Here is a 24,541-nt window from a genome sequence, read left to right as displayed (position 1 = left end):
GCCCTTTAGCCAGGGAGAAACACACACTATCTTCCCCATAACAAGCTGGCATGTACCTTGCGTGGTGCTATGTTGTCTGGCCTTACATTTTAGATGTGAAGCTCCTATTCTTTAGCCATTGTTCCTTCACAGGTGTATCCGGCACAAGAATGACTGGGGTGCCCTGATTTTGGTGGATGACCGTTTCCGGAACAACCCTAACAAGTACATTACAGGTATTTATGCATGTAAAAGACATTGGATGAGACTTAATCAAGTTTTGTGTCCATTATTGTCACTAGATGGCGATGCTAGTCCATCACAAAAAAAGGATTTAAGGGACTGTGTCCCTTTGTGTAAGATAGTGTATTAGTATAAAGTGTATTATATTTTAGGTACAAAAAGCACTTACTCGACAGGTGCAATGACAAAGCTTTTCTCTGTATTGCAGGTCTGTCCAAGTGGGTGCGTCAGCTGGTGAAGCACCACGACACCTTTAACGGGGCCATGCAGTCTCTCACCAACTTCTCCCAGTGCCAGCAGGAGGCAGTGGAGGGCCACGCAGGAAGCCCAAGCCTGAATGGCCCAGTCTCATCACCTGCTAGCCTATGTTTAATGACTCTGGAACAGCCGCAATCTGACAGCATGGTGGGCTCTCTCCTCGGAGCCCCAGTACCTCAGGCATGCCCAGAGGGGCCTAAAGTGTGCCATCAGACCAACAGCTCCAGGGTTCTCTCAGAAGTTTCCGAGCCCCCGGTTGTCCCCGGGTGTAGTGATGATGCAGGTGAGCCCCATCTTTGGGACACTTAAACAAGAAAATTGAAATCGGTTACAATTCAAAGTTCTCCATTTTTTCCTTCTTTTTTTTCCCAAGACAAATATCATGCATGTTTCTTAAAAAGATAGTAAGCAGGCCTCTCAGTCCATCCCAACATGTGTTCCTTCATTTTATTTTATTAATTTAGGGATGATATTTCGACAGTCTTGGCCTCGTAAATGGACAAGGCCCCAGGGAACGGAAAAAGGCCAATCTGTGGCATTTCATTTATTCATCAGAGATCTGTCCCAAAAAGCATTGAAAGCTGTGTGGCTTGTCCCAGAGGACACCTGCTGTCTCCACCCTGCAGGGCCTCCTCTTCTGGATGCACTGCTTTTCACCATCTTATTCTCCAGCATTGATAGTATCTGCTGAATATCACCATGATCTGGTGTCATCAAACTGGCCCATTGAGTCCGACCCCACTCTTCTTAGCTGTCAGTCTGTACCTGGTGACAAGGCTGTTTGCTCAATTGGGTTTTTGCGGGGTGGATGGGAGTGGGCAGTGGATGGAGCTGAGGTGGGGGAAGCGTGCGTGCGTGCAGGGGTGAAGGGATGTGGAGGTGGGGGCCGATGGGGGGGGGGGTGGTGCGAGCCAAGCGAGCTGTCTCATTATAACAGGGCGCTCAGCTCGCTTGAGTGGTGCTTGAGCGAGCCGATGAACAGATGTCGGACTGTTGCTTTTAATTATATCCCCTTGACCATTGTTTGTGTTTTATTGAGCGTGATTTTGTCGTCTCGCTATGTCTACTTTGAATAGTGAATGAAATTTTGATATTGGACCTTTAATTAACTTGTCTAGTAGTACAAGCTATACTGAGGTATTCTTTAAAAGTAAATAATTACCAATGACACAAACTATGAAGTGAAATCCGTATGCACTCAAAATATAATCTGTGCATGTCCGTTTGATGGTAAATTATCAAATGGGAAACTTCTAAATATAATTTTGGCATTATTGTAATTTATCATACATTTGTTTTGGTCCAGATGGCAGAGCAGCAGAGCAGAGTCCAGCGATGCCCTTCACCCCTCAGAGCAGTTATGCCAAGACACCAACTCGACCCTTGTATGACCTCTTCACATCCACCCCAACTAGAAACCGCTTCAAGAAACCAATCTTTCAGGCAAGAGACTCTGGCAGGGGTGCCAATCAGTTTGCAAAATCAACCTTAACAGAAAACAAGGAGAACCAGCAGGATGTTACCTGTCAGATCGAAGAAAGGCAACAACCTTCCCAGGGACAAGGTGTTTGCGAAGAGACTAATAGGACAGAGGCCCTGCAATCCTGTCAAGGGTTGGAACTCTCCCCTCTGCAGGTTCCTCTGACCTGTGAACCAAGACAGACTGCTGTGGATGAAGACCCTTTCCTGCAAGAGGGGGAGGAAGACGAGGAAGACGAGACTATCTTTTTCACTCCAGAGCTTTTTGAGGATGATGAGGATGAAGGTAGCCCTCAGAAAGAGAGAGGGCCCTTGTCTCTTCCCAAGACGGGTTGTGGGGCAGGTCTGGAAGGCATGGTTGTGGACAACCATCCTATCTTTAACCGGACAGACCAGGTGTCTGAAAACATTTTAGCCCTAGACGATCAAGCTAAACTGCAAGTACAGGAACAAATTCAAGGGTCAGTGAAAGTTCAGGGACAAGAGCAGAAGAATCAGGGGCAGAACAGGCAGGGAAACAGCAGGACACGCAAACTGTCCAGGTCCAGACAGAAAGATCCCTCCACCTTATGCTCAGGTAAACTGACTGATTATATCATTGTTGCCCCCAAGGCTAGTATTAACCCCCAGGTTATAATCATTGACGATTAGGCTGTAGAATATCTCTTAAGCAAAGGTTGGTGTCAGAAGAGTCAGTTATCTAGTCTGACAGTGTGGCTGCACTTGCCTTGTTTGGTTGTCGTTATGGGCTATAAAGGGTGTAAATAATGAATGTTGCTCAAATTGCAACAGTGATCTAATTTATTTTATTTTCTCCAAATCATTGAAATGCAAGAAACAAATAGGTCTATATCTTTCCTCAAAAAGCGACGATGCGTCGTTCGTTACTGAGATTTAATGAGCTCTGTGAGAATCGGGAGTACTTTGGACATGCATGGGTTCACTCGACAAAAATATATCTGGCATTTTTCACCGCTACTACATATCCTTTCTAAAATGTTAATTATATAGTGCTATATAAATAAAAATTGAGATTCATTTTTCGTGCCCGGATGCAAGTTTAACCTTGCCATTGTGCACACAACTAGCACCATTAATTTAGGTTTTACCAGGAGCTTTCTTTTAAGTGCAGTTTGAAACTAAAACTATAATTATGCAATTTTATCTAGGATATCATAGCAATTGTATGTAAAACATTAGGTTAGTGTGTAGTGGTGTGTGTAAAGCTGATTATGTGGAAAGGAGGAGCTGACTTTTATTTGAGCTCAAAAGTCCCATGATGTGAAGAAACTCTGTGGTATCCTCTTTCACGTGTCTCGCTGCAGAGGGGGATGTAAATGAGGTCTACTGGACTTGGTGTAATCCGTTTTTGTTCCGTGAAATCAGAAAGGGATTTCGGCTATATAGTGTAAAAATAATTTGCTTCAATTTCAAGCATTGTGGGGAAAATATATTCTGAACTGATGGAATGAAAATGGAATTAACCCTGACCCCAGTGACATCTGTACTTTTCATGCTAATAATGGAGGTCAAAATCTTTTTCTACTGTAATATACAAGTGCCTACTTTATTTAAAAAAAATTGGGTAAAAATGCACTATTGAGTTTTGCACCAGTAAACATTGGAATAAGAACTCTTCATTGCTTTTGTATTTTACCTCTCATTATTGGAGTCTATATTCTGTTCTTGGTCTGTTCCATTAATTAAAAAGACACATGTCAATTTCACCTCCTGAAGCGAGGAAAGCGGCTTAGCGTAGAATGTGTGATTTATATTTTTTGGGGTCCTATCATTTATAAGGAGTCCCCAGTTACCCAATCATGCTGAACCATGATGGGGGAACAGGGAAATTAACCAACATTAGCTTGACAGGATTTCTCTCATTAGGTCCCAAAGCTCACTGTTGGTAATTGTGCAGAGAAGCCAAATGGACTTTTCAATTATAGCATGACCCTGCTCGACAGCTCCATCACAAGGACTTTATTTTTGGAATTGCATGGCTTAATGTGGTCTTTTAATATCAGTAACAATGAGCATGGATTAGTATGAGGCAAATCAATGTCCTAAATGCATAGTAGTGAAAAGTACTGCGCTGTTCCTAGAATGTCCACTAGCTCTGAGTGTCCTATCTTATTAGCCCCTGCTTTTGTCCCTTCAAATATAGTAGCAAAACTATTGTGTGCTTAAGTTATTCAAGTTGCAATAATTCGTATTTGGTTGTTTGCCTGAGTTAGTTAGCTAGTCTACATATTGTAGTATGAATATTTAAGTATGACAGAACTTACTTTATTCCTTTGCTTAAATCAGCAGAAAATTGTGCGAAATCTTGTGGGGATGGACAGTTTCAATCTGGGAAACATACTCTAACAAAGACTCAGGCCCAGGCCAGGTGCCACCAGCGTGGAAAAGCCAGGGTCAGAATAGGGCTGCTCACCAATCCCTCTCGGGTTGTTCCAGCTCAGACCACAAATAAGGTGACCAATGTCGGAACAACCAAGGAGCGGTCTGCTAATGTGACCTGTCTGCAGACTGAGGAGGCAGGAGGAGAGAAGACTGTGTCATCAGCAAACAACCTGATATCTCCATTGCTAGGTGGTATGGGTCAGGACAGTAGCTGCAAGACTGGAGTATTCTGTAAACAGTACCAGCTAGCTCTCAGACCAACGTGGAGACGTACAGTAAAGAAAGAACAAAGCGATTTGGGCACTACTGAGAATATTAACAGAGTGCAGTTTGACATTGTCACACCGGAGCAGGAAGGTAGCGTACAACTATTCTCATAGTCCTGATTTGACATTTTAGAGAGTGCTAATAGTTTGTAATAGTAAACAAGATATTATTTGTCTCAAACTTGAAATATACTCTTTAATCAACTAATTTCCGAGGTAATTTTGTCTTCTCTTGTCAACTCTTTGAGTAAGGTATAAATATACAGAGGTCATGTAATCGGAAGCGGAAAAGAGCTAATATGGCATCTGAAAGAAGAAAGGTGAGTTGGTTTTGTGTGCATTGCTTCCACTTCCACTAAAATCCACTGTTGTGGATTTTACTGGTTCCAATTGACAGAATGGTGATTTAAGTCCTGCTTTTGCCACTTCAGAGAGCTTATGACCAGACACCTTGTACTACAGGACTCTTCTGTACAAAGTGTAGCCTGGAGCTACTGCCAGTGGCAGAGGGTAATTATCTAAAAGACTGAACTCACTGTGTATAGCACATCCTTATCCTTGTACAGCAGCTTTTATTGCAACATGGTTTATCAGATCACCGTAGCTAAATCTTAGATGATGGGAATAAAGACGTTTGCATATTACTTTACAATGGAAGACACTTTTCCATGACGGTTTAAAAAAGGGTTCGGTTTGGTGTTAGGTTGTTGTGATTCACGTTGCTCTTCAGGTGTGCTGCGCAGTGCCAAATGTGAGCTTGAACGCTTGCCCATTCTGGGGGACCACATATCCTGCGACGTCGATGCCAAAGTTCGGTGTCGGTGCACACCACCCAGTCCCACACAACCGTGTGACTCGGCTGCCCTGCTCATGGTTCAGGACCTCCAAGCCTTGCAGAGCTTAAGGAACTCTCTCCAGCCCTTTTGTAAAAACTCAACAGGTGAGCTTAAGTGACATTGTGTTATGGCAGGAAGATGCAACAGTCAGCAGTCACGTTGTATAGAGGAAGGTGTGCACATATTGAATTAGAGGGTGAACGGACTACCATGTTTGTCAATTTCAAAGGCCCTCTGGCCAAGTCAATGATGCCCACGTTTAGTGTGGACAAAAGGAGGAACGACCAATTACTTTCTCCTTTGATCCCCTTGTTAAATTGTGCAAATCAAACCCTTACCATGCTGAATTCACATTGAATGCATTTACCAGATAAATGATACATGTTGTCACTGTCTAGTTGTGAAGGCAGTTCATAGATCAAGGTGCTTTGCCTCGTTTATTTGGTGACGGGCTCAATATGGGAGCAAAAAAAGCTTGTTGGGTTTTGACAATATCTTGTGATTACTATGTGTATGGGTAAACGTAGGTTTACTTATTCAGTGTTGTCTTCCCCACTGCATTCCCTGACTTGCATATCAAATGTTCTCTTTATTACACAGCATACAACGCCATCTGGGACCCTGCTGAATGCTCAGTTACCAGGCTCCTGCACTGCATAGGCTGTGCATCTCAAGACCCCTCATCTGCAAGTGTAATGGCATTTGAAATCCATCACCCACGGGATCCAGCACTGGACCAGGTAAGCTTCCACCTCTTAGAGAGACACTGTAGCTGGATGTACAGTTCTGCATTTAGTCCATTTTATTATTGAAGGATGGCTAGATAAAGGCCTAAAGTTAGTAGTGTGGCAGTTTTGGGATTCATTTGCCCAATAATCTTAATAAACCAGAGACAGTGTCTCACCACAAGAAGTTCCCTGTGCAAATCCATCCTTTTACAAGCACTCAAAAACCCAAATATTTTGTCTGTCTGGTATACTATACCATTTCCCAGATTTGTATCTAACTCGGTGTCCCCAGTGAAGGTGAGTGGAGGTTTAGCTGTGGATCCACAAGCTCCCAGCAGAGGCACTATAGGCAGCATTTTACATGATTACATTTTGTAATCAATAATACCATTTATTGTAGTCTTTAACACGATTAAACTTGTTTCTTAAAGTTGTTATATACATATCAGTTTGATTAATATGCGCACACAATTAAAAAGGTTTTTATTTTATTCATCAAACTAGCGTTTTGTAAATGTTTGAATGAAAGTAATGCAATATTGCATTGTGATACATTCATTATGCCATAATGAATCATAATAATTCAAGATATATTATAAAGCTAAATAGGAAAGACTAATAGATTCATTTTCAACATATGTGGACATGTTCCTCTGGCAATTGTAATATTTTACACACAGAAATGGAGAGAATATAATGAAACACAACAGCAAACATTTTTTATTATTTTATTTCTTTAAGAGCCAAATATTTAGCCAATATTAAAGTTATGTGGCACAGACATATGTGCACAAACATTAAGATGTATTTTATATAACAAAGCAAATGTTCTATATTTTTTTATATAATAGATTTTCTTTTGGTTTTCAGTTGATGGTTGTCACACATTCCCCCCCATGTCCTGCAGTGTCCTTATGCTGTGGCTGTGCCCGGGGGCCAAGCGTAGGTAGTGGCGAGACACTTTGGGAAATAAATCAATGAAAGGTTACTATAAGGGTTAATATTTATTAATCTGTCTGACAGAAGTGATTGGATCCAATTTACACAATGTAAGTCTGTTGATTTCTAAGTCATAAGCTGCTTGTACATCTTGACTACTACTTGCTGGAACAAGTAGTCTTCCAAAACAATATGTAAAAAAAAAACGTGATGTAAGGGGAATTGTATCTTAAATAGCAACGACACCTCAGAGTAGTTTTGAATGGTTACATGTTTTTTTTGGTTTCTGTTTTCTCCAAAAGCTTAACCGGAGTTGACCATTTAATCAGTTCATCAAGATAATCTTTTGCATAGAATGTAAGTGACTAATGTAGGTTGAGAGTATTGATTGTCCTTTAACAGTGGAAAGTTGAAAACGCGTAACCAAACATCTCATTGTTTTGAATGAAATATATGGTCTATTCGCTGTCTTGGTGTGAATTCATCTTCAATTATTACACTACTGCAACTATGTAATGCAGTTCTCATTGCAAGTTCTTTTAGTAAGAAATGGGTTATGCTGGTGAGTCAGACATTAGGAATACATAACAATGATATATGGAAGTTCGAAGCTACTTAATTATACAGTGTTCAGTAGTGTGCATACTAACTAAGGAAAACTATATTTTTGACTTTTTTATGTGGATGGGTGTGAGGACAAAACTATTCAATCCATTTTGAATTAAGGTGCAATTCATTACTATATTTTAGCATTATATAATTTTATGAATTTTGTTTGTAAATGCAACATTTGCATAAAGAGTCTTGTAGACTTTCTATAGGCGCAACAATTTTTGGATTTTGCATGATTTTACGTTTTTGTTTTACTTTAAAATCATGGATGGTAGCCAGGTATAATTGTAATGTGACACCGTACTGCAACCGTTATCAACCACTGTCAATTACCAACGTACATCTTTCGGCTGTGTTTCTTCGGTTTCTCTAAACCAATGTTATCATCTTCAGTTGATGCACGTCATAAAGCCGCCTTAACCCTAACTCCCCTCTACCCCAGCCACACCCTTGATTCCAAAAGGGCAGCGTTGGGGGATAGCTGTTTGTAAATTACTCATGTCCAGATAATAAGAAGGCGTGCAGACGCCATGTGTGTTTTTAATGTGCTTTGTTACAGCAGAGGAGAGATTTGCAGCCTGTAAATCCAATTCAGGATAATGTATGTGTATAAAAGGTCTCCCTCATGCACTAGTGGATATTAAATTAGATTATTTTCATCTGAACGCTTTCTTGTGTTGTACAATAGATGTCCATCTGAATGCCTTTATATGGGGTGACAAACTTTAGGACTGTATGTGATGAGTAGGTATTTCATTTTTGTATTTAATGGTACCATTATTTTACTTAATCACTTAATATACTTTATTATCCACTAGGGTGAGTTATTCATCATAAGGCTTGTCATTAGATTACAGTAAAATAACTTTACATAACATTTGCTGTTATAACCTTATACATACAATACATTATACAATCATAAATGTGAATTCACAAACACATCAGTGACAATTGTCACTCAGTGACATGAGCATTTGCACGCAATCCGCACGCATGATGTATTTACAAAAAACTGAACAATAATCATTTAGTAAGTCTTTTCTCTAATAGAACAGTTTCCTAATTTAAGCATGTGTCGCCTAATCAGGATGGCATTATATGATTGTCTGTAAGTTGTAGAGGGCCTTTTTCATTCTGTCTGCTTAGACAGCTGCTAGATCTTGGCTTGAGTCATAGATTTGGAGCTCCATGGCCATTAAACCCAGATTTCTTTTGGACGGTAAATGGAATTAGACACCTAATCTCCCTATGTGATTTCATAAGTAGACTGATCTTGCTATAGACATCCTCTGTTTGGGCTCATCATTGAGTGTTTGTGCTCTTAGCTGGCTAATACGATATGGCGATTATGTTGACCATTTGTCACAGGAGAGGGGAGCTAAAGCCTGGATAGGACTTTGGGTGTTTTAACCAAGACTGGGTCTCAGCAGGATAGCAGTAAGCACTGGCAGGTTGCCACTTCTACCCAGGGCCAGGTTAAGGTCATCTGGGGCCCAGGGCAGAAGCCCCCGCCCCCCCCCCCCCATGCAAAATATTTTTAAATATATATATATTATTACTATGATTTTGTCAAAATATATTAGAGAGAGAGAGGGATTGGTAATTAAATTATGACAGACAAAAATATCAGTATGTGATACATTGTAATCAGTGGCGGCTGCTGGTCTTTCAAAGAGGGGAAGCTCATTTTCGGCCTACATCCTAAAAATGGCTAGTTCACTGGATACTTTCTACAGGTTTGCAGGTGAGCATACACATGTGCGCGTCTTTTAGCAAATCTGTGTGCAAAGTCTTTTACCACACTCTTTACATCTAAACTGCGCGCACGTTCATTTTCTATGCTAAGGATGGCCAGACCTGACAGCCTCTCTTGTGTCATGGAGCATCTGAGATATGTTTTGATCAGTTTCAGCTTGGAAAATGACCTTTCAGCGCTTGCGACAGTCACGGGTATTGTCAGAAATAATTTGATGATGGTGTGAATCTTGTAGAAAGCAATGACTGTACGTTTTACACGATGATAATATGTATATAACTGAAATACAATGACTTATTGTAACTTTGATTATGTTTTTTGTATGTTTAAATAGTCATACGCAATCGCTGCAACTGCACGATACTACTGTCGCATACGTTATCATGTTTGCTAATAATGTCAGTTATGTAATATATTTTATAATTAAGCACTTTTTCTACTTTCTCTTTTTTTTGTAGTTTCACTCCATTTCAATGTTGTCAGCTTGATAGGAAGTCAATAAAGGAGCAAGGCTAATTTTCCTGGCTCTTGGAAAGGAGGCTCGCTGTTAACGCTAGGAAGCACAACACAGAGCAGTACAGCTGTCAAAGTATAACGATAGCTACGTGGTAGAGTAATGTTAGCTATAGCAAACAGTACAATACCTGTCTCTTCTGGCAGATGAGTGCATCCTTCACCGGCTGGTCGAAAAAGACTTGTAATTTTGGGAAGTTTGGCATTTAATTCAGAAATGTTCTGTTTTGAATGCCGCTTTTGGGCACCGCTTTTAAGTGCGTTTATTTTTCCTTCTACGCTACAGTTAGCTACCTATTTGCAGCGGGCTCGCCGGTCTGTGTGACCATCTGACATACTTCGTCATGTCACTTACCTAGCTAACAAAGAAAGCACAATTAAATATACTTTTCTTTATTTTTATATCAACTCTGGAAACACAGACAAGACAATAAGACATCCCATGTCATTCAAATTGGATAAAAAAAAAAAAAAAACGAGGGGCCTGCCACGCGAGGCCCCCCATCCCTGCGAGGCCCCCCCGCGGTGCGGGGGCTGCGGGGGTAATCTTTACGGGCCTGAACGTGGTGTATAATTGTATGAAATGTATGATGAAAATTGGTTAGCAATTTCGACAAGCAAATACCAAGAAATAGGTTGCTGCAGTTTGTCTTTCAACTACAGTTACAAAATCCGCGATGGGACTGAGCTTGAAAAGCTTCGGTGACTTTTTGTAGTACAAAATTACTGTCAATCAAAAGGAGATGCAGTCTTTCGACAGACCCTCCAATCATCACGCGGAAGCCCAGCGTCCAGGCCAGCCCACTCCTCCATTCACCCCCAGAGACGCTGAGCGTCCGAGGCGGGACATAATCTCAGCATTCATCCAATGACCGTATAGTTTCGAAGCACTTTAAAAAAAACTGTTGAAAGCAGCCCCATTGAAGTCCATGGAAGCTGAGCTTCAACAGGGAAATGCACTGTGGCGCTACGGTAATGTATGAGAAGGAAATCAGTCAGTCGACCTGCTAATATATGTAGCTGATTCTGAAAGAACTCGTCTTTGATATGAACGTGTTCTAACGCATTTAAAATGTTAACACAATAGTAAATATTTGACCATTAATTTTTTGGAATTTTAGGGGACGCTGAGCTTCCCTTGCAGTCTTTAAGAAATCGCCACTGATTGTAATACATTGTAATGATACACGCACCCCTAGCCAGCCACGATGTCAAATAAATTGGAACATGCAGTCTAGCGTGCACACACACAGCCCAGCGAACACATGTATACAAACAACTCGATTGAACAATTTAATTATCAGGCTGTGGCCGCCTACTGAAAAGAACATAGGCTAGATAATCATTGTGGGACTAGTTTAAGTCCACTCGTCTACTTTTTCGAAGGGAAAGTCACGAATCAAATCGTTGAAGTCAATTTGGCGAAGCAGGTCAAACTCGTTTGACATCACCTTCATGCGAAGCCATTGTTGTCTTGTATGCTTTGATACCTGCAACGACACGTGACAATAAGAGAACGTGGACTTCACTAGAGCTGGGTAAATGCATCAAAAATATGTATTATTATTATTATTATTTATTTATCTCCCGTGCCGGGGCCCCCTAGTGGCCGGGGCCCGGGGCAGCAGCCCCTCCTGCCCATTGCACAAACGCGGCCCTGCGTTCTACCATCTCCCACCGTATGGTAGGGGCACTCAGACAAGACTGGGATCCAATAAACATCTTAACTGCAAGACTTTGTCAGTTGTACTGAGATTTTTTTTCAAAGTGAGGATTTTATATACCTTAGTAGGTTCTACTATTGTTCTAATTCTATATTCCATTTTGCTATTCAAATTGTTATGATATTCAAATTTTGGGAAACATTTAGATTTCATGAAAATTGTTAATGTAACATCTATATAAATATGGTCACTTAGAGTTTGAATTTGGGAAATGACTCAATGAATAATATATTTATATTCAAATGGAAATATATGAATAAACAGCTTATTCCATTATCCATAACTGGTCTTTCAATGCAATTAAACTGCTCCTAGTTGAGAAAGTCATTTTAAGGTAGATTTAGCTCAATTCACTCAAGCGTGAAATCTTTCTTGAAAGGTTTTGATTTTTAGATATGTTAAATATATACTGTACATTATATCACCTGCACTTTATGACTTGCATGCTTTCCAATTCTGTGAGTCTTAATATCCCATGTAATTAAGGTTTTAAGGCAACTTTTGCTTTTCTTTAAATAGATCAGAGTTTGGCTTCAGTGAGAAGTCTGGACATTTATGTCCTTCATAGCTACTCTGGTTTCATCCTAGTACCAGGTAAATTGGGCAGGGCCCGCTTTAACATCAGAATGGAGTGTCTGTTTCTAGGATCCACAGAAAGCAGCAACAATCCCAGACTAAGCCTTAACTGACTCCTGTTAGAGGGAGGAGGGGGAGGGGGGGATCAAGCATGTTACTTTGATAGCTTCCCCTCCCTGCTCTGAGGTGGTAAGTTATTGGGAGCCAGATGGTGTGGCTTTGTGTGAAGATGGCGAGAGTCCCGGCAGGTATCACAAGAGAATATATGTTCTCGCTTCCAGGAGATCCCACAACTGAGCATGTCTGTAAATCAGACGAGTACGTACCAGGCTCTTGGGACAGTGAAACATTTTTGTTGATTTGCTGATACCTAACTGCTGTGGACGGTTAAGCAGGAGTTGTGTTTCAGTGCTCTGGCCCCCACCATAACATCACCTGCAGTGCATGCACTGTATGACTCCCTTTCACCCTGTGCACACTTTATATCCTCTTTGCTTATTCCTAAGTGTTTAAAATGTTAAACTCATCACAACTGGGGCTGGGATCTAAATGTATCATTGGTTGACAGTGCTGAGGTGATATGGGTTGTGATTAGTTGACTGTTGCAATGAATGTACCTTTCTTGGGCCAAACCTAATTAGTGTCTGTTCTGCAATAAATACATATGTCCTTCGTGGTCTATCAGGTTTGGATTTACTGGATTATCGAATCTATACCTAAAGTGAAGCACCCATATAGGTGATGCCGGGCTGTCAGTAGGCACTTAAAGGTCACAGGTTTAAATTGGCTTTGGATGAAAGCTTCTTCTAAATGAATATATTATTAAATCAGTCATGTGTCACAACTTTGTGGAATCAGTTCTGGATGTCATAATCATGCTAATCATTAAATCTCAGCAATAATTTAAAGCTTAGCTATATGTAAGGCAAACTGGAAGTGGGATGAGGGAAGGCGCTGTTGGTGGTCTTGGATTGTGTAAATATTGGAAGTGCCAAATTGCAGTGTGTCAAACCACTCCACAGCTTCAAGAGGTCAGTGAGTAATGTCCACATGTGAAGTGCCCACAGGTGTTTGTTTAAAGGGGAAATGAAGTTGAGAAATACGATGGATTCTGTGGGTTTTTCTTATTATATTTTAGGATACAATAATACTCAATGATAACTACAGCTAAATCATGTTACTTTGCAACATATTCATGAGGATAGAAAACAAAATGATAGCAATTTTCCACTTGCTCATGGGTCTAGGCTAAGTTAGCCTTTATAAAGTAAGAGCTATTTAGACTTGACTCATTATGGTAAACATTTTTTGTTTAGAAGTTGGAGATTACTGACACACAGTGGAGCCTGCACACAAACAGTACAAACCCTCTCATAAGAGGTGGTGTACTGTATAAGAACTCACACTCCTACATTCTTCTCACACTCCCACAAAGCACTTTTTCTCTCTCAAGCACACATTTCATAGCTCAGAGGGAAACTGGGCAGAGTGATGATTAGGGGGGAACTCTTTTGTTCCAGCCTCTTAGAACGAGCCCTGAGCGCTGACAGACAGACCGTAGTTAAGACCTGGTGATGAGAAAATTAAACATTGACGCTCACACACACAGACCTACACCATAGTATATATGGAGAGCCTGCCCTGACTCATCAGAGCCTCAAAGTAGGTGGACACGCCTCATCATGAAGAAGACCGTTCACCCATGACTGTTTGAACAGGTTGATTCTGCTGGGGTTGTGTCTCCCATTGTGTAGTCAGCAGCTTTCTCTTTTCATAATGAATATTGGCATCACTTGCTGGCCCAAACTTCAAAGAGGGATTCTAAGTCATACGATACTATACAGTAAAATTATTTTACAAATGTCTATGTCATAACACTCGACTTAATGTGTGAGAATTGAAATATGTGATGTGATTTTACTTACAGTATTAGTTGAATGTAGGCGTGTCAGCAAATAAGCACTCAGATGAGTTGTCCTAGGCTTTCGGGCGCTTCACAAGCTCACAGTAGATGTGGATGGACAGGCCTGTCAGGTTCTTTGTCGCTGTGTGGAACTCTTATTATTTTTGCATGTGTTGACTCAAAGATGATGATGTGGACGTGTGATAAACATACGTCCCATCATACCATCTGCTGGTGGTAGTATCTGTGTCTAGAAGGGAGAGCATTGGGTAATGTGGGGAAATCTACATGTATAGAACATGAGCAATTTACAGAAATCAGACGTAGAGAGGAATCTGTGCGGTCTCCTCCTGTGGTGATTCTCCACCCGCATCCTGTGATACGTCTTGTAGATCCTCAGATATAACGTGCTTGTAGATGTAGGTGGTTTGTAGGCTCAGGACAGTTGAGGGCATGCATGAAAAGTGATGCAAAAATGTCTCGGTCAAACCCCTTGTTTCCGATGCCACACAAGGGAACCTTAGAACGGGGCCGCAGTTGGATGCTAGGTAGGTGGTACTGCAATAGCATCCTTTACGGCTCATCATCCAAAATCCTCAATAAACTCCAGCACATCCAGAACTCCGCCGCACGTCTGCTCACTCACACCCGCTCCCGTGACCACATCACCCCCGTCCTCCAGAACCTCCACTGGCTCCCCGTGCCACAACGCATTCACTTTAAAATCCTTCTTCTCACTCATAAAGCCCTTCACAACCAGGCCCCCCGCTACCTCACCGACCTGCTCCACCACCACACTCCCTCCCGCTCCCTCAGTTCCTCTGATGCCAACCTCCTGTCCACCCCACTCAGGACCAAGCACCGAACCTCGCCGCTCCCTCCCTCTGGATCAGAGACTGCACCCAACCATTTTAACCATGTACCATTTTAACCATGTACAGCGACTTTGAGAACTTTGAAAAGCGCTATATAAATAAAATGTATTATTATTATTAGGTGTGTATATTGACAGTGCTGGTGTCATTCTTAAGAAAACCTCACCCCATGGCAACTGCCCAACAGAGATTTCTACTCACACATCGGTGTGTTCTCCCTCCCTCCCTCCCTCTCTCTCCCTCTCTCCCTCCCTCCATCCCTCCCTCCCTCCCTCCCTGTTTCGTGTCAGTAGACAATAACCCAGGGCGTCCCCACCATGTACAGCCGCTGTAGCGACCGGGAGAACACCTCCAAAGCAAACATTGCCACCCGCTCTTGACAAAAGCAGCAGAAGGATTCGCCTTTGTCCTTCCACTTTCCTCCATTCCTTGTCTTGTCCTGCACCCAGGCGCTGCACAAAGACTTGTGCTCTGCGGTAGGTGTCACATCAAGGTGCTCGTCAGATCCATTGTTGTCCTCCGTTCCGTGCCCAGCTTCCTATTTGCATTCTCTGCAGCGGTTGTGTTTTTAATGTGACCAGAGAAACGGGGCCCTTGGACTTTGTGTGACACGATGAACGCAAGGCCCACAATCGCGCGCACGCGCGTGTGTTCCTGTTTTACGTACTATAGTGGCAACTGTCGAGGATTTTGATTGTATGAAAACACTTGCAAACTTGAGTGATTTGAATATATCCCTGTCAAGTGATATTGTTTTACATTCTTAAACAATTTAATTTGTCAAATAGAGTGTTGATCCAGTTAGATTACACAATATTATGAAAACAAAGAGGGTAGGTTTTAATTAGTAACACACCTAAGAGTTTGCGTTTGTATTTTTGGGCTCAAGTTTGGGAAGTTGCTTTAGATGTTGGCCAGCAGAGGTCAGTCTATCCCTGTAGTTGTCGTTCCATTTCACAACAACTTTTTTTCTGACAATGAATATAAATGTTATATTGCACTCTTGCATTGTATTTCTTTTTGGTTTTCCGCTGATTTTATTGCTTGCTTAACAACTCTGTCAATGTGTATTGCATACCTAATCCCCAGTTAAGTCTCTCCTTCTGGATTTTTATCCCTGTCTTTGTTGGCCTGCTCAGTTTCTACTGAAGAACTGAATGTTATTTTATAGGGTGAGGAGAAAATGACTACGGGCTATGGCTTTTGCCTTTTGCCGGATATAGAGAGCTTAGGCCTAGGCTTCATTTTGGAGCGTGATGGAGACCCTTGTCTTTTCACACCTTCTTTCTCCTCGTCACACACAGTCCCATCTGGCTTGTCAGTTTCTCTGCCTGCCCGCCCGCCCATCTTTTGATGTAAATGCGTGCGAATAAAGCTCTCTGTCCTTTAGACATTTATTGCCTCTCCATCCGCTCAATTAGTCGTCGGCACGTATCAGATTAAACTGTTATGCTTTTTATATGCGCCCAATTGTCAGAATGCATTCTAAGCAGAGAAGCTGTCATGAAAACTAACCTCCCCACCCCATGACATCCAAAGTGTGAGGTGTAGTGTAGATTATGGTGTTCTTTTAGTCTTAGAAGTGAGGTGGTGGGGGCAAGGGGCAATGGCCAAAATGGGCAGTGCAGACTTGGGCCTGTAGCATATATAGCCCTCCATCCCCCATTCCACACACTTTATGTTTCTCTTTGTCAATCTTTGCTTTAGCGCGGTTAAACTTTGAAGAAAAAAAAGAGAAGAGGGCCGAGGAAAAGAGTGTCCACAAGAACAGAGAACATGTCGGTAACTGCTGCCGGCACTGATCCCTGAGCGCCAGAGGAGTCATTCATCAGCTGCTAGTGTGAGCCGTGGCAGTGGAGTAGTACAGAGCCGGCAGCAGTTAAAGCCGGGCGCTAATGAGAAGGTAAACATGATTATTGACAGCAACACAAAGACTGGTTTAAGGGAGTCTCGCACGGGATATATATTGTGTAGACGTATAAAACACACGCAGAACCATGGAGGCTTCCCAGCAGTGCTTTTGGACGGGTTTCTATCTTCACTCTGCACACATACTGGGAACCTGTTGTCACTTGGACCGCGTACGCCTCAACCCTACCAGGTCTTTTTCCTGTGAAACACCCGATGTGAAACTGCCTTCCAATGCCTCAGTATCATAAATCATTATTTAAAACATTTCTCTCAAACAAACGGGTGGCTCAAAATTGCAATGTAGAACTGCTTTGGGGGCATGTACGCCTACTGTTTGCACTTGTTTTGACTTGAATAAAGTACAATACAATTACACTATCCGTGTTTACTGGACAGTTTTAGGGTCATTGTTGTCTTGTCCCATTGGCTTTCAGTCGTGACCTAGATATTGGGCTGCCAAAGCCCCACAAAGCCCTGCTGTGCTCCTAACAGTTATTTGTCCAATTAGCAGCTCAGACCAGAGGGTCGCGGCTGCTTGTTTTTGTGTGTGCCTGAGTGTATATGGGCCTATGCATGCGCTGATTAGGAGTCAGCCTAATTATTGTCCTTCTACAAGGCTACGGTGTCACAGACACATCTTTAGCAGCACGGTGCGCTTCGCTGCGTCTCATTAACCTAGTTCGGCAGTTTGTTACCACATCCGACGTTGTCCCTCCCCTTCACGGACAGTGTAGGGCGCTCTTGCCTCACATTCTGCACCTCCGTCCTCATACTATGATACTCTCCAGTCTTTCTCCACCCACAACGTCTCACAATGTGAGTGTTTGAACAGGGCTATCTTCCTCCATGACAATGAAGAGACAGCTGTTTCTTTTCTAACTTCACTTCAACAAAGCTGCTCAAATTGAAGAGAAGCTTACGCTTTTACAGAGATTTGAGAGGCAAACATGGACTGAACCATTCTTCTTTTTATTAAATGTTGTATTTTACTATCTTATTTGCCCTGCATCCTCTGAATCTGAATGGGGATGAATTTTCTAGTCTTGAAGTGGTTGGAGACTGTTGAAACAGGCTAATAAGATGGCCAGAATGTTGAGTCTCTAAGTGTAAATAGTTAACATGGACATAGGGGGGCACTGGAGTCTCGAAGAGGTCCAGAAACAACCTGGGGGAGGAAAAAACAACATAGGGGAACACAAACTCCTCCTCAAAGTGTGCTGATTCATGGGCAAACGCAGCTCTGGCTAAGTCTAATGTTGCCTCTCACCAGTAACTATCAGTCACTATGCAAAGTTTTCCCGTCAGGAAAAAACATGTTCTGAGGGATCGAGGCCAGGTTTGCTCAGGGTGCCAGTGGTGACATCGGTAGCGCTGTGTCTCCCTTCACACTCGAAGTGGTGTTTGCTCGGCTTTGATTTCTATCATCTGGTCCTCGTTCCTGTTTGCTTAAGTGACAAAAGAGAATTACTAATGATAGGTTGTCACGCTAGGAGTGAGTCATAAAGGCACCTCCTCCTTGGTGTGTCAGTACTGCTGGTTGGTCTAACTTTGACTAATCCAAACAGGGAACCACATTTTGTATTGGTCCTCAGAGGTGTTTAAATTTTTTAATATTTATAATTGTTTTTTATTATTTATTCATATCCCGGTATCACATACCAGTAGTTACAGAGATGGCATATAAGGGTCTTATTTGCTGAAGTGCTTTAACTGAAATGACGGGTTTTTTATTTTTTATGTTTAACTTTTCTATTATGGGTCTCAACCCCTGAAGCATGCATGGAGAGAAAGGACAGGGATTCCCCCAGAATACACAGGCTGTCACTCCAACAAAGGAGAGCTGCACTCTTACACCCATTTGGCATACATTCTCACACAAATAGTGGTGAAACAAACATGGACTGCGGCAGAGAATAATCTGCAGAGCAAACATGGGAGGGGAGAGGCAGGTTGTCGAGGCCGCAGCCTCTGTACACGCAGCTCACGGAGAGCTTTTTCTCCCTCTCCAGAGATCTGCCCACCCACCGTCCCTCCAGCCCCGTGTGTCAAGCTGGGTCTCTGCGGCTTGCGTTTGTGATGGATAAATGGTTAATGTGTGCTCTGTTGACCTGGTCGTCAGGTGCCTTTCATCTAACCCCATCCCAGGTTCTTTCAACAACCACTTAAATGGAAATGGGAAAATAAGCATAGTAAGGTGTGGCTATTGCTTTACACGTTAAAAAAAACACATTAATTAAGGACTAGCCCTAAGTGTACGGTCATGCTTCACTGTCCCAATTCATTCTGTCAGTTTGATTTAGGTGCAACACACATTTATGTGTATCCATTGTAAAATAGTGATACATTTTGTGCTGGCTGGAAATTGGATTCCGTTGAATGTACACCATAAGAGCCGTGTTTTACTTGGAGATTTCGGACCATACAGACACACGTTTCAGCAAACAACTTTTTGCCTTTATTTAGATTTGGATGTTTACGTATGTGTCCTGTCTGACTCCTTTTGTTATCTGTTGTGCCGTCTCCGCACCCAGGCAGACAGCTATCAGTGCACTTGAAGAGGCGGCTTGGAGGCTGGCACCTCCGGACACCACCATGAAATTGGTCTGTCCGCCCCCAATCTCATTCTGGTCAACTCGCACACAAAAACGTACAGAAACACAACACACATTATACATCATGAGCACCAGTCCACCTACTTGTCCGCCCACTTACTGCAACAGGCATGCTGTCTTAATTTCCCGAATCCATAATGATATTCGGAAGTTGTTTGTGCCATCAGAGATTTGCAGTCATTGTCTGGTTCGTGTGAGATGAGTGGTTGTGATACGGACATCTGGCTGCGTAGGAGCGCTATCTCGGCAATCAAAGATTAGAGCCTTGCTACCGTATCCTCACAGACACACTCACAAAGATGTACACCCTTACATTTGCATGCACTCCAAAGAAGATCCTCAATGTCTTACACAAACATTTATATTTGTTAATGAGAAATATATATTTTTGCAATACACCCATTCCTTTTCACTGTTTTACTTAAACATAAAGCTGTTGTTAACTTGAGCCTTAAGGTAAGATAAGGGTTTTTAGTGCCATGGTTGTTGCTGCTGGTCTGTAAGTGTGATGCCACTGCTGGCAACCGGATGTTTTCCTAAAGCTAGAAGGAAGCCTGAGATGCTATCCCACCCATCAGCTGTAATTGTGCAAATTAGAGCCAATATTTTGGGAGGAGTGGGGCCTGTAGGGAATACATTTACATTACATTTACATTTAGTCATTTAGCAGACGCTCTTATCCAGAGCGACTTACAGTAAGTACAGGGACATTCCCCCGGGGCAAGTAGGGTAAAGTGCCTTGCCCAAGGACACAACGTCAGTTGGCATGACCGGGAATCGAACTGGCAACCTTCGGATTACTAGCCCGATTCCCTCACCGCTCAGCCATCTGACTCCCTGACATAGGTAGAGGAAGGGGAGGTGTCATCTTTTCACATCAGACACGAGTGTATCATGGCAGGTTCAGAATACAGGGGCAGGATTCACATTATTGAGATGCAAACTGCCCACCATTCCAGGGCTTGGTTAATTGTAATCACCCATTTTATTTGGCTTTTGCTCAAGAAACCCATGGTTAAATGATGCAATGCACTTCAGCTGGAGGATCAGACAGCGGGGACTGTTTCTCATGTTCTCAAGAGGTCACTCGGGTTTAGGACAGACCATCAGCACATATTGAGATCTGAAAGAACCCACCTGTCCACTTATTACTTGCACTAGTAATACGTGTACTTACACTGGTAATACGTGACAGACATGCATACTCAATCATTCACATGGACACTAGCGCACGTGCACTGGGCTTCTACCCTGTCCGCGTTCAGCACATTCCTCACAACGCCTGGTAGTGGAGATAAGACGTCTGATCACTTGATCGCCACTGCACAAGGTGCCGCTTTGGTTCATGTGAGCACCATGTGAATGCTCTTGAAAGTGTCATCTGTACCACTCCTTCCTGAGGCATGAAGCAGGGACTCTTATCTGCAACTACGCTCCATCTTTCAACACATACCACGTGTAGGTGGCAAGTATAACACATACACACATGGATAGCATCTTATCTGCTTGTTTTAGACCCAAGGCAAGGATAAGGTTGCCCGGTAACTCATGAAATGTTAGATCAGTCGGTTTTTGACAGATACAAGTAACTATTACCACCTCTGCATGCTGTTTATTGAGATGGCCTGGCCAGGCAAAGTTAAACACACAACCAGATTTTACGTGATGGGTCATCAGGGGGTCATTGCAGGACTTTTCAGCCTGAGCCACAAAGGGATGAGCTGCAAATCACCTGATAAGACTCTTTGAAGCCTGAGCTGACGACCTAAATCCGCAAGTTTGCCTTCCTACCTGGACTTAGAGCACTCATTGTGAGGTAGCTTGGCAGAGTTACTCACAGACTTAGTTCTTGGAAAAGCCACCCACTCATTCTTGTCACATCTGTTTCAAGGACGCCACTTTTTATTAATTGGGACTTGATTGTTATAACAACTTTGTGGTTCATGTAATGGTCTGGAGAATGTTCCACTGTGTGGTGCAAGCGACCTGTAGACCAGTGTGCATTCAGGTTTTAATTTCATATCAGTTATTATGTTAGTAACAACATTGTGGTTCCAAACTGTATAGGCAGCAGTTCCTATGTTGTTGTATGTGATTATAGTTTAGCTGTGTATGTTGCACACCAGTGGAATTAAGCACAAGGGAGAGGTGGCTGTCCAGGTGTGAGGGATTTTTAGACAAAATAAATATTGGGATATTGAAGTAGTATATATCCACCTATTTCTAGAGATGTTGCCAGAGGTACGACCCACAGTTTATTTGCTACGTTGAAAATTTATTTTAGCAATGACCTGAAAAGACCTGTTTGAATGTGACCTCACTATCCCTTTAGTCAGTAACGCAATTCTTCCAGAACATAAGCTGTTGTTGCGTGAGTAGGTACAAAGAACTTGTGAGTTACCACGTACCCTAACAAGTAGATGTGGTTGTTGCAAAGCTTATCCTCTCTACCTTTGTCTTACTTCGATTTGTTCTAATTGGCATTATGGGCTGTGTACGACTTACGCGTGCATAATAACAAACACTGCTGCAATGTGAGCCTCTCCTTGCCTTTCTGTAGGCACATAATCACCTCTGGGAGGATTGTGTCTCCTTGAGCTAACCTGTCAATCACAGGTAGACGATCCCCCTGCTTAAGCCGTATTTGTCGAACTAAACACTTGATCTGGACGGGGGCACCGCACCGGCCGGAGGTGAAGCTCTAAGGAGCCAGCTCAGGAGGCTCATTCAGACTTAAAAGAGGACAAACATCTTAGCAGGAGATTTGCAAACGCTTCCCTGGAGGTAATCCCATAGATATTTCCTTAAGTCCAAGATGTCCCGCTAGGCCGAAAACATGGGCATCCTGTACTGTAGCCAACATGACTTTAGGGCTGTCCTTGCTGCTGACATGACCAGCCAGATATTTGACCTGCTGGGGCCTAACCCTGAGCTGGATGTGAAGGGCAACTCTAGAAGGATCGCTTCATTTCTGGAATCTGGTTTCCATGTTCCAAGCTGTGGAAATTCCCTCTTTTACATTGAAGTAATACTAAAGGGTTTGGATATTAATAATCCAGATCAGATAAGTGTTCTGTACACCAGGTCTTTGTCAGCAAAGGGGATAGGAAAGGTGATTGGTGTCTAAACAAGACACAGCTGTTCAGTAATCTGACCTCAAGAATTGTCCCTCATTATGTTTAGCCGTTTTCTCTCTATTATGACTGATATAATCTCCCTATTATTCTAGGGCACGTTTTACTGTATATGTGATGGTGGCAAGGTTTGTGAGGTTTGGAATTCTAATACATCGTAACCATGGAATGTGACGAGACACGAACAAACTGCTTTCAGCCTGCAATTGCATTCTCTGTCCAGAAGATGGAACGGGCACTCCAGGCTGTCTACGCAGCTCCATGAGGCTCATTGTCTCAGTCACTGTGCTGTCCATATACCTAACATGCAAGTGTTCGCTGATGTCACTCCTCATCACAACACAGCCGCGAGTGCCAATGTAGGCCATTTTGAACTGTCCCTCTTCCCTCCCCCTAGCCCAGTGCATCAGCTGGTGCCAGTTCATTTGTCACTGCATTAAATAAACAGAGCCGGGCACGTTTGTGATGGATCTATCTCCTGCACATAGGTCAGCATCAACACAGGACCTACAGAACCCAACGCATAATCCCTTTAAAGGGATTGTGGTATTGTTCCACAGAACAAGAAGGCTGTCTCAGGAATTTCCCTGTTGCCTCTAAAAAGTGTCTCACTCACAGCATGTAAAGGGAATCTTGTCACTGGTCTGCAGTGAACCTGAAGAAGTAGTGACGAGGCGGTGGGAAGAGAATGGGGGGGGGTTAGGGTTGTGGAGGGAAGGAGGGAGGGGCTATCTGTTAAAGGCACTCTGAGCTGTGCAAGATTTTGTAACCATCTGTATATACTATTTCCACCTCTGTCGTTGTTACTTTGCGGTCTTCCAAGCTGAATTAAGTGCACCCGATGTGACAGCCTTAAGTTTCTTATGTTGCCTCTAGCTTGTTTGTTTTGTCAAAGGGTTGTGTGTATGTCAGTGGGTTTGTCTGTGTCTTGTCTTTTTCAGTGTCTGTGCGTGAGAGAGAAACTTACCAGCTCTGACACTGAATGAGTCATTTTTGTAGTGTTCCTTGTCGGCATGAACACTGTTGTTATCACGGCTCGGGCTAAGAGGAGGAAGGGGTTGGCCTCTGGAGACAGCAACAGTTGCTGATTGGATGAGTGGCCAGCAGTTTGAGAGGCAGAGGAAGAGGACGCTTGAAACGCCTCAGGAAAATAATGTGTTTTCACTGCACCCTTTCAGTGCTGTATGCATATGCCTACAAAGTGTATTGTGTGTGTGTGTATATATATGTATGAATATATATTTTTGTATATGTAACTAACATATACTGTAAATATTTTAAGTATACTTATACTATATATATATATATTCACAAACAAATACAGTTAACTCCATTCTGGCTTTAATCAGAGTTACCAATACTAACATGAAGTCATTTGCAGACCATGCATCTGGAGTCATCAAAAGATCCAGCATTTCTACCACAACAGCCTCTGTAATGAGACCCTGTTTTCCCCCAAAACATGTGCATATTTCACTGAGGTATGGATTTGGATGGGAACTCCCTTCTTTCACGTTACATTTGCTGTGCTCTGATTGGTTTGAAAGCCAATTTGAGGCACAGTGCTGGAGCATTATGGGTTTTTTGTTCTTTTTGTGCTTGTTTGTTGGCTTGTGTTCCGTTGCCTTCAGTGTACGTTATTCATCAATCCCTTAGACCCGACTCAATCTGACAGATAAAATGTTTTAATCCATCCAGAAATGTCTTCCAAATGGGATTTACTAAGGAGTTCTTGTAATATAATTATTAATTTTTACAGATGCTTTTATCCAAAGCCATTAATGTGGGAGACCA

The 24,541-nt window shown here is 42.6% G+C and overlaps 1 protein-coding gene across 5 annotated transcripts in view; it reads left to right on the top strand.

The window, feature by feature from the left end:
• Positions 1-24,541, top strand: part of brip1 (BRCA1 interacting helicase 1) — a 46,474-nt gene that overhangs the window by 20,601 nt on the left and 1,332 nt on the right. For 3 of the 5 annotated variants that reach the window (XM_062473418.1, XM_062473417.1, XM_062473421.1), the window contains exons 19-26: positions 133-215; positions 431-763; positions 1,787-2,536; positions 4,267-4,719; positions 4,881-4,948; positions 5,060-5,138; positions 5,359-5,568; positions 6,065-6,204. In XM_062473418.1, the coding sequence (XP_062329402.1) occupies positions 133-215; positions 431-763; positions 1,787-2,536; positions 4,267-4,719; positions 4,881-4,948; positions 5,060-5,138; positions 5,359-5,568; positions 6,065-6,204 (2,116 nt within the window). Of the gene's footprint in view, positions 1-132; positions 216-430; positions 764-1,786; positions 2,537-4,266; positions 4,720-4,880; positions 4,949-5,059; positions 5,139-5,358; positions 5,569-6,064; positions 6,205-24,128; positions 24,229-24,541 lie in introns of all 5 variants that reach the window. The other 2 variants (XM_062473420.1, XM_062473419.1) reach the window with 2 other exon arrangements.

The sequence above is a fragment of the Osmerus eperlanus genome, chromosome 11 (genome assembly GCF_963692335.1).
Source record: "Osmerus eperlanus chromosome 11, fOsmEpe2.1, whole genome shotgun sequence".
Taxonomy (NCBI): Eukaryota; Metazoa; Chordata; class Actinopteri; order Osmeriformes; family Osmeridae; genus Osmerus; species Osmerus eperlanus.
Note: the sequence above shows the minus strand (reverse complement) of the source record. Positions and strands in the feature narration are given on the sequence as shown.